The 10,000-nt window shown below is 46.6% G+C and overlaps 1 protein-coding gene across 1 annotated transcript in view; it reads right to left on the bottom strand.

Moving 5' to 3' along the window:
• Positions 1-10,000, bottom strand: part of LOC111982596 (serine/threonine-protein kinase DCLK1-like) — a 31,495-nt gene that overhangs the window by 5,111 nt on the left and 16,384 nt on the right. Inside the window, 7 exon segments of the mRNA XM_070434102.1 lie at positions 522-668; positions 911-1,030; positions 1,400-1,578; positions 2,046-2,133; positions 3,475-3,569; positions 5,802-5,918; positions 6,044-6,143. Coding sequence (XP_070290203.1) covers positions 522-668; positions 911-1,030; positions 1,400-1,578; positions 2,046-2,133; positions 3,475-3,569; positions 5,802-5,918; positions 6,044-6,143 — 846 coding nt within the window.

The following is a 10,000-nucleotide window of genomic DNA, read 5'->3' as shown; positions in this document are numbered from 1 at the left end:
TGTTTTCAAACAGACAATGACCCAACACACCTCCAGGCTCTGGCGTAAGGGCGTATTTTACCAAGAAGGGAGAGTGATGGAGTGCTGCATTAGATGACCTGGCCTCCACAATCCCCCAACCTGAAAAAAAATTGAGATGGTTTGGGATGAGTCAGACCGCAGAGTGAAGGAAACGGAGCCAAGTGCTCAGTATATGTGGGAACTCCTTCAAGGCTGTTGGAAAAGCATTCCAGGTGAAGCTGGTTGAGAGAATGCCAAGAGTGTGCAAAGCTGTCATCAAGGCAAAGGGTGGCTACTTTGAAGAATCTCAAATATAAAATAACAAAAATATTTGTTTAACACTTTTTTGGTTACTACATGATTCCATATGTGTTATTTCATAGTTTTGATGTCTTCACTATTATTGTACAATGTAAAAATAAAGAAAAACCCTTGAATGAGTAAGTGTTCTAAAACGTTTGACCGGTAGTGTATAAACATAAATAAACAAACACTCAAAAACATCATGTACACACACTCACCAGCAGGTTCTCAGGTTTGATGTCTCTGTGTACGATGTTGAGGCTGTGCAGGTACTTGATGGCACTGGCCAGGTTATATATCATTCCACTTGCATCTCTCTCTGTATATTTATTAGAGGAGGTGATGGAATCAAATAGGTCACCCCCCTGTGGACCGATACACACATTACACCTCACAACACGAAGAGTTGTAATGAACAGTGTTGACCTGCATGACTCTATCCATAACAGGGTGTAATCAATGAAACACCTGACCAGGTACAGCTCTTCTTGACCAGCTGGTCTAAGCTCCAGACCACTCAGCTGACTGTCTGTGCCCTTTCCTCTGTTTCCCTCTCTAAACCTGTCTCCAAATCTATTCTGTTCGTCTAACTGTTCTGTCAACTCACCTTGACCAGCTCCATGACCAGGTAAAGCTCGCTGTAGGTGTCCATTTCCTCGATCAGCAGGACAATGTTGGGATGTTTGACACGACGGAGGATGGACACCTCGTTCTGGATCATGTGTTCCTGGGGAATAACATCAAGTAGCGGTCAGGTTACAGATGTTAATAGTAGCTTAATAGTACTGTAGTGCAGGTCAAAATAATATAATAATACTACTACTACTATCAAACTACTGGAGACCATGCAGTCCTTTTCAATAGGGGGAGAAGACATGAGGAAACATTCAGTGACTTATCGGTCAGCTACTATGAGCTGAGCTCGATAACCGATCAGAAGAGGTAGGGTCTCACTAGCTAGCTTTGACATCCTGCTGGATAGGCTATTAGCGAATGTGACATATGTCGAAGATACACCCACAAAAAGAGAGCTCTGCAATTCCCTACTACTCTSTAGCTTTCGGTATAACTGGGCCGAAACAGGAGTAGTTCTTACCTTTCCCCTACATTTGACTTTGTTGATGATCTTCAGGGCGTATTCTCTGCCCGTACATCTCTCCACACACTCTCTGACAACAGCAAAGGTACCGTCACCTAAAGTCCTCCCCACCTTGTACCTCTCAGCGATGGACGGAGGGACGGAGGGACATTCATCACTCAGCAGGTTCAGCTCCGCTATCAAACCAGGCAAGCAGGAGAGTTCGGTTATGTCTGTTACTGCACTCTCCACTCCACAGTCCCCAGATTAATAAGAGCTAGATTCAATCTGTATCGCGGAAGATCAGCGCTATAGCCCAATATAAATGTAAAAGTAATTTACAATTGAGCCTACAAATGCAGCGTTTACCGTAAATTCAGTCTCCTCGAACGTGGGAACGTTGCCTTTAAATGTCAGTCACGCTATAGCGCTGAACTTCCGCGGTACGGATTGCACCTAGGTCTAAGTCTCTGTACAATAGGCACCCTATCCCCTATACAGTGTACTACCTTTACTTACTTTGTTTACTGACTTTTTCTGTATTGGTCAAAACAGTTCACTATRAAGGGAATAGGCTGCAATTTGGGACACATCCAATGCCTTCTAGAGCATGCTCAATGGAAAGCTGCCCTTAAACATGTATACAGCACGTCCTCTCTACTACCTTCACTTCCTGCTCCGTCTCCCTCATCCATGGAGCTACACACCTTGGTGGAGGCTAGAGACAGGGATGAGCCACTGTGTTGGGACCCCTGAGGCACGGAGAGATCATAAATGCTTTTTGAACACATGAATGTTGACAGTTTGGGCATCTATAGACTATCTATAGGGGACTATCTAAAGGGGACTATATATAGGGGACTATCAACAGCGGACTACATATAGGGGACTATCTTAAGGGGACTATCTTAAGGGGACTATCTAATGGGGACTATCTAAAGGGGACTATCAATAGGGGACTATCTAAAGGGGACTATCAATAGGGGACTATCTAAAGGGGGATATATATAGGGGCTATCAATAGGGGACTATATATAGGGGGTTATCAATAGGGGCCTATCTATAGGGGGCTAATATAGGATACTATCGTATAGGGGGCCATCTATGGGGGACTATATATAGGGGACTATCTTAAGGGACATATATATAGGGGACTATCAACAGTCGGACTATATATAGGGGACTATCTAAAGGGGACTATCTAAAGGGGACTATCAATAGGGGACTATCTAAAGGGGGATATATATAGGGGACTATATATAGGAGACTATCTATAGGGGGCCATCTATGGGGGACTATATATAGGGGGCAGCAGGTAGCCTAGTGGTTAGAGCGTTGGGCCAGTAACCGAAAGGTTGCGAGATCAAATCCCCGAGCTGACAAGTAAAACATCTGTCGTTCTGCCCCTGAACAAGGCAGTTAACCCACTGTTCCTAGGCCGTCATTGTAAATAAAAATGTGTTCTTAACTGACTTGCCTAGTTAAATAAAGGTAAAATAAAAAAATAAAAAAATATAGGGGACTAAATATAAATATAGGGAATGTCTATAGGAGGCTATGGGCTCTGTTCAATCAGATTCATTTTAGCCGACATCCACATAGCGTTGTTTTGCCGGTGTCAGAGGTGGAACTGCTTTAGAGCTGTGAAATCCACAAGCTTCTGGAATTATATCTAAAGCGAACATTGCCATTGGCTGCACAGAGTCGCATTAAGTTAAGAGAAATCCCATGCAGCCTTGTTTACAAGTTCAAACACTGGAATGTGACGTGTAATCTATACCTTGTATAGATATAGGCTGATAGAAATCCTAATTATTTTTTAATAATGATTTTAATGATTTTCAAATTGTAACCTATAGACTACACTTTCTCGTTCTGAACTTCTAATGGGAGTGTTACGGGTGTGGCTTTGTAACAATGATCAAGAGCAGCATCTCACCGATTTGACAGCTCCAATGCAGTTATACCTCCGACACCGCCCAAAACATTAGCTATGTGGGTGCCGGCTATCACCGGTTAACGCTTGATCTGATTGAATCTAGGCCTATGTTAAAGCGTTGTGATTATATTAGTAAAGCATTGTGTGGTTCTACCCTGTGTCGTCGGAGGCTGGCAGGACTGGTAGGAGAGGGGCTGGAGGACTTCCCAGATCGAGGAGTCGACAGCTGACTGCCTACTGTCCCATTGGCTACAGTACAGACACAAGAGGTTAGAGGTTATAGAAAAACACTCCTCTCTGTAACGCTTGTCGTCTGGAGGAGAAGAAGAGGACTAAGGTGCAGAGTGGTAAGTGTTCATATCATTTAATAAAATATGCAAAACTAAACAAAACAACAAACACGACAAACGCACAGTCCTCAAAGGTGACACAAACACTAAACCGGAAACAACCACCCACAAACACAGGTGGGAACAGGCTACCTAAAACTGATTCTCAATCAGAGACAATGATAGACAGCTGCCTCTGATTGAGAACCATATCAGGCCAAACACACAGAAATACAACACAAGGACAACATAGAACACCAGACATAGAATGCCCACCCAAACTAACGCCCTGACCAACCAAAACAGAGACATAAAAAGGATCTCTAAGGTCAGGACGTGACAGTACCCCCCCCCCCCAAAGGTGCGGACTCCGGCCGCAAAACCTGAACCTATAGGGGAGGGTCTGGGTGGGCATTTCACCGTGGTGGCGGCTCTGGTGCGGGACGTGGACCCCGCCCCACCTTAGTCTTGGCCCACTTAGGTGGTGCCTCTGGAGCGGGGACCCTTACCGCCGACCCCAGAATAGACGGGCGGCTTCGGCAGCTCCTGACTGATGGGCGGCTCCGGCAGCTCCTGACTGATGGGCGGCTCCGGCAGCTCCTGACTGACGGGCGGCTCCGGCAGCTCCTGACTGACGGGCGGCTCCGGCAGCTCAGGACAGGAGGGAGACTCTGGCTGCTCCGGACAGGAGGGAGACTCTGGCTTCTCCGGACAGGAGGGAGACTCTGGCTGCTCCGGACAGGAGGCAGACTCTGGCTGCTCTGGACAGGAGGGAGACTCTGGCTGCTCCGGACAGGAGGGAGACTCTGGCTGCTCCGGACAGGAGGGAGATTCTGGAGGCTATGTAGGGCGTCGCTGGAGGCTCCGGACTGAAGGGCGACGCTGGAGCGACGCTGGACTAGAGGGTGTCGCTGGAGGCTCCGGAATAGAGGGCGACGCTGGAGGCTTCGGACTGACCTCCTTCGTTGGAGGCCTCATGCCATGGATCCTCACCGGAGGCTTCATGCCATGGATCCTCACTGGAGGCTTCGTGCCATGGATCATCCCTGGAGGCTTCGTGCCATGGATTATCACTGGAGGCTTCTTGCCATGGATTATCACTGGAGGCTTTTTGCCATGGATTATCACTGGAGGCTTCGTGCCATGGATCACCACTGGAGGCTTCTTGCCATGGATCATCACTGGAGGCTTGGCTCTGGGAGAAGGCACAGGACTCACCAGGCTGGGGAGACATGCAGGAGGGTTAGTGCTTAGCACAGGCACAGAACTCACCAGGCTGGGGAGACATGCAGGAGGGTTAGTGCTTAGCACAGAACTCACCAGGCTGGGGAGACATGCAGGAGGCCTTGTCCTTGGCCGAGGCACCGGATGCACTGGACCGTGGAGGCGCAATGGCGGTCTCGAGCGCAGAGCTAGCACCACTCGTCCTGGCTGGATCCCCCCTGTAGCAAGTGCGGGGAGTTGGAATAGGCCGCACTGGGCTGTGCTGGCGAACTGGAGACACCATGCGTAGGGCTGGTGCCGTATACCCCGGGCCGAGGAGACGCACTGGAGACCAGATGCGCTGAGCCGGCATAATCCTTCCTGGCTCGATGCCCACTCTAGCCCGGCCGATTCGAGGAACTGCGATGTAACGCACCGGGCTATGCATGCACACTGGGGACACCGTGCGCTTCACCGCATAACAAGGTGCCTTCCCAGTCACTCTCTCGCCACGGTAAGCACGGGGAGTTGGCTCAGGTCTCCTACCTGAGTCCGCCAATCTACCCGTGTGCCCCCAGTCCTCAAAGGTGACACAAACACTAAACCGGAAACAACCACCGACAAACACAGGTGGGAACACCTAAATATGATTCTCAATCAGAGACAATGATAGACAGCTGCCTCTGATTGAGAACCATATCAGGCCAAACACACAGAAATACAACACAAGGACAAGATAGAACACCAGACATAGAATGCCCACCCAAACTCACGCCCTGACCAACCAAAACAGAGACATAAAAAGGTATCTCTAAGGTCAGGACGTGACACTCACTCAGTTGGTTGCTGATAAGAAGGACAAATACATTGCTAAAAAAGTTGTTGATTCTGCAGATTAATTACTTATGCATGCACGCACAAAAACACATACACACTCACAGGGCCATACCTGAGCCTGAGCTTCGGCGTGAGCCTCCTCCTCTGGGTGAGCCTCCTCCTCTGGGTGAGTAGCGTCCCAGCAGAGAGGAGATCCGACCGTATGACGTCGACTTCACCACCCTACACTCTGGAGGGAGAGGACACTGTCAGATACCACACACACACATAAACATCTACAGTACACACACACACTAATTACTCCAATGAAATTCTAATTTAAATGTTATGGTACTGTTATTATAATTATCTCACCACTCTCATCTAAGAGGAAGTCATCTTGGTAGCGAAACTTCTCTGGACCACAGGCCATAAAGATGTCATCATCACCAAAAAAGTCCTGAAGGCATGTCACCTGGAACAGACCGACAGATAGACAGTGTCAGTCACCTGGAACAAGGATACCACAAACAACTAGTCTTCACCCCCTCTCCTCACCAACTCTCCCCCTTCCTGCTATCATCCTCCCAGCCTCACCCTCTCCTTTCTCTCCACTCCCCACTTCTCCCACCTCCCCACCCCTCCCCCATATCCCTTCTCCTCTCTCCCTGATCCCCACTCCCCACCTCCTTTCTTGCTCCCCGTCTACACCCTCCCCAACCTTCTCCTCCTTCCTCCTCCCATACAGTCATATAGGCCTACAGCCTTAATGCATGTACAAGAAAAATACTGATTCATAGCTACAACATTACCACTGGAATTAAATGCCTCCCACTCAAAGACAGGCTTTTCCAGAGACAGGTGGTTTCAGAGACAGACCTTTTCAGAGACAAGCTACTGACAGGCTGTACAAGAAACCAGCTACTGAGAGGCTGTAGGGTGGATAACAGCGTTTGGCCATTAACCAAAAGGTTTCTGGTTCGAATCCCGGAGCAGACTAGCTGAAAAATCAGTTGATGTGCCCTTAAGCAAGTCACTTAAACCCAATTAAGAGTGTCTGCTAAATTACTTAAATGTAATGTTTTAAGAAAGGCTATTGGCAGGCTGTTTCAGGCTACTGACAAGCTGTTTCAGAGAGAGGCTAGTATCTGTCTTAGATCTGTTCATTCATTATTGAGAGACATTAGACAGACTGCTACAGTATTTCAAGCAGGAATGTCCATTATCAGAGATGCGTGTGGAGGGGAGAGGGAATGTATTCATATCAATAGCATGTACAAGTAGTCGTCAGGTTGAATATGATTACAGTAGCAATCAGTAACAAAATGTCAATGTAACTCTGCAGTAACACTAATCAATGTCTGAAATGAGCTTATAACCCGTATGTAAATCACACTGGGTGTTTATGAAGCGCTGAGAAGTTCCAGCTGGCTGCTATATTACTACAACTGCATCCCAAATGGAAAGTAGTGCACTATATTGGGAATAGGATATTATTTGAGACACAGCCTGCAGCTGCAGTGGAGGAGATGAATTATGAATGGCTTCAGACGGGAAGTCAGCACAACTGTACGTCGCTCCATTACTGTTCTGTAGCAGCTCCCTAACAGTTACTGTGGAGTCAGACCTTAGCTACACTACATGTACGTCGCTCATTACTGTTCTGTAGCAGCTCCTAACACACAGTTACTGTGGAGTCCAGACGCTTAGCTACACTACATGTAGTCGCTCCATTACTGTTCTGTAGCAGCTCCCTAACACACAGTTTACTGTGGAGTCAGACGCTTAGCTACACTACATGTACGTCGCTCCATTACGTTCTGTAGCAGCTCCCTAACACACAGTTACTGTGGAAGTCAGACGCTTAGCTACACTACATGTACGTCGCTCCATTACTGTTCTGTAGCAGCTCCCTAACACACAGTTACTGTGGAGTCAGACACTACACTACATGAAGCAAAGCTCCATTCACCACTCTGCTGACAGTACTCACGTTAGTCCAGGATTCTCAGCTGTAAGTTGTTGTATTTTCACCTCAGACAGATCACGTCAACAGGTCAACTTCACAGCTGATGTTCAGAAAACAAATTAGTGCAAGGCTGAGATTCAATCTGTATAACACTGTCAACAATTAGGTTTTTAAATGCTACATCACCATGTTTGCAGATATTGCATTTGTGGAAAACAATGTAKATGTCGGCTCAATTAGAAATKGCCTTTAAATAGCACATTGTCAACAGGTGTTGCTTTACTGTGCAGTAATAGCACAGTAATAAGACAGCAATAACACATTTCTAACAGTAATTACACAACAGCATCATCTGACCTTAGGAGATGAGCGCTGCTGAAGCCAAACATCAACAGACAATAAGCCTCAGGCAACAGTGACATCTCTACCACAGCTGTGAGGGGCACGCGCATGAGCGTGTGTGTGTGTGTGTATATGTCCGTGAGTTTGTGTATGTCTGTGAATTGATTGCACAATCACCAATGAGAGGCCAAGTCAAGGTCAACAGGCACACAAACATATGCCAAACAGTGAAACACGAGTCAGATAGTTGCAGAGCACATAGTTGCCAAGCCCAAACCTGATACCCACTGTATAGAACTGTACTGTATGGTCCAACCCTGAAACCCACAGTAGATAACTGTACTCTATAGCCTAACCCTGTTACCCACTGTATAGAACTGTACTGTATGGTCCAACCCTGATACCCACTGTATAGAACTGTACTGTATAGCCAACCATGTTACCCACTGTATAGAACTGTACAGTGTAGCCCAACAATTTTACCCACTGTATAGAACTGTACTGTATGGTCCAACCCTGATTCCCACTGTATAGAACTGTACTGCATGGTCCAACCCTGACACCCACTATATAAAAATGTACTGTATAGCCAACCCTGTTACCCACTGTATAGAACTGTACTGTACAGCCCAACCATGTTACAAACTGTATAGAACTGTACTCTATAGGCCAACCCTGWTACCCACTGTATAGAACTATACTGTGTAGCCCAACCCTGATACCCACTCTATAGAACTGTACTCTATAGGCCAACCCTGATACCCACTCTATAGAACTGTACTCTATAGGCCAACCCTGATACCCACTCTATAGAACTGTACTCTATAGGCCAACCCTGATACCACCTGTATAGAACTGTACTCTATAGCNTATAGAACTGTACTCTATAGGCCAACCCTGATACCACCTGTATAGAACTGTACTCTATAGCTCAACCCTAAAACCCACTGTATAGAACTGTACTCTATAGCCCAATACTGAGACCCACTGTAAGGAAATTTACTCCATAGCCCTACCTTGTTGCTCACTGTATAGAACTGTACAGTATGGTCAGCACTGATACTCACTATATAGAACTGTACTGTATAGCCCAACCCTGATACCCACTATATAGAATTGTACTGTATAGCCCAACCCTGATACCCACTGTATAGAACTGTACAGTATGGTCAGCACTGATACTCACTATATAGAACTGTACTGTATAGCCCAACCCTGATACCCACGGTGTAGAAATGTACTGAATTACCAAACCCTGATACCCACTGTATAGAACTGTACTGTATAGCCCAACCCTGATACCCACTGTATAGGACTGTACAGTATGGTCAGCACTGATACTCACTATATAGAACTGTACTGTATAGCCCAACCCTGATACCCACTGTGTAGAACTGTACTGTATAGCCCAACCCTGATACCTACTGTGTAGAACTGTACTTTATAGCCCAACCCTAATAACCACGGAACAGAACTGTACTATATGGTCCAACCGTGTTACCCACTGGATAGAAATGTACACTATAGCCCAACCCTGACACCCACTGTATAGAACTGTACTGTATAGCCCAACCCTGACACCCACTGTATAGAACTGTACTGTGCGATCCAACCAAGATACCCACTGTACAGAACTATACTCTATAGTCCAGGCATTATACCCACTGTATAAAACTGTTCTGCATGGTCCAACCCTGAAACCCACTGTATATAACAGTACTGTATAGGCCAAACCTGATACCCACTGTATAGAACTGTATTGTATGGTCCAACCCTGATACCCACTGCATAGAAATGTACTGTATAGCCCATCCCTGTCACCCACTGTATAGAACTATACATTATAGACCAACCCTGATAAACACTGTAAAGAACTGTACTCTATGGTCCAACCCTGATACCCACTGTATAGAACTGTACTCTGTAGCCCAACCCTGTTACCCACTGTATATAAATTTACTCTATAGCCCAACACTATAACCAACTGCAGAGTACTGTAATGTGTAGACCAACCCTGATAT

The sequence above is a fragment of the Salvelinus sp. IW2-2015 genome, linkage group LG22 (genome assembly GCF_002910315.2).
Source record: "Salvelinus sp. IW2-2015 linkage group LG22, ASM291031v2, whole genome shotgun sequence".
In the NCBI taxonomy this organism is placed as follows: domain Eukaryota; kingdom Metazoa; phylum Chordata; class Actinopteri; order Salmoniformes; family Salmonidae; genus Salvelinus; species Salvelinus sp. IW2-2015.
The sequence above is the reverse complement of the archived record's forward strand: the minus strand, read 5'-3'. Positions and strand labels throughout refer to the sequence as shown.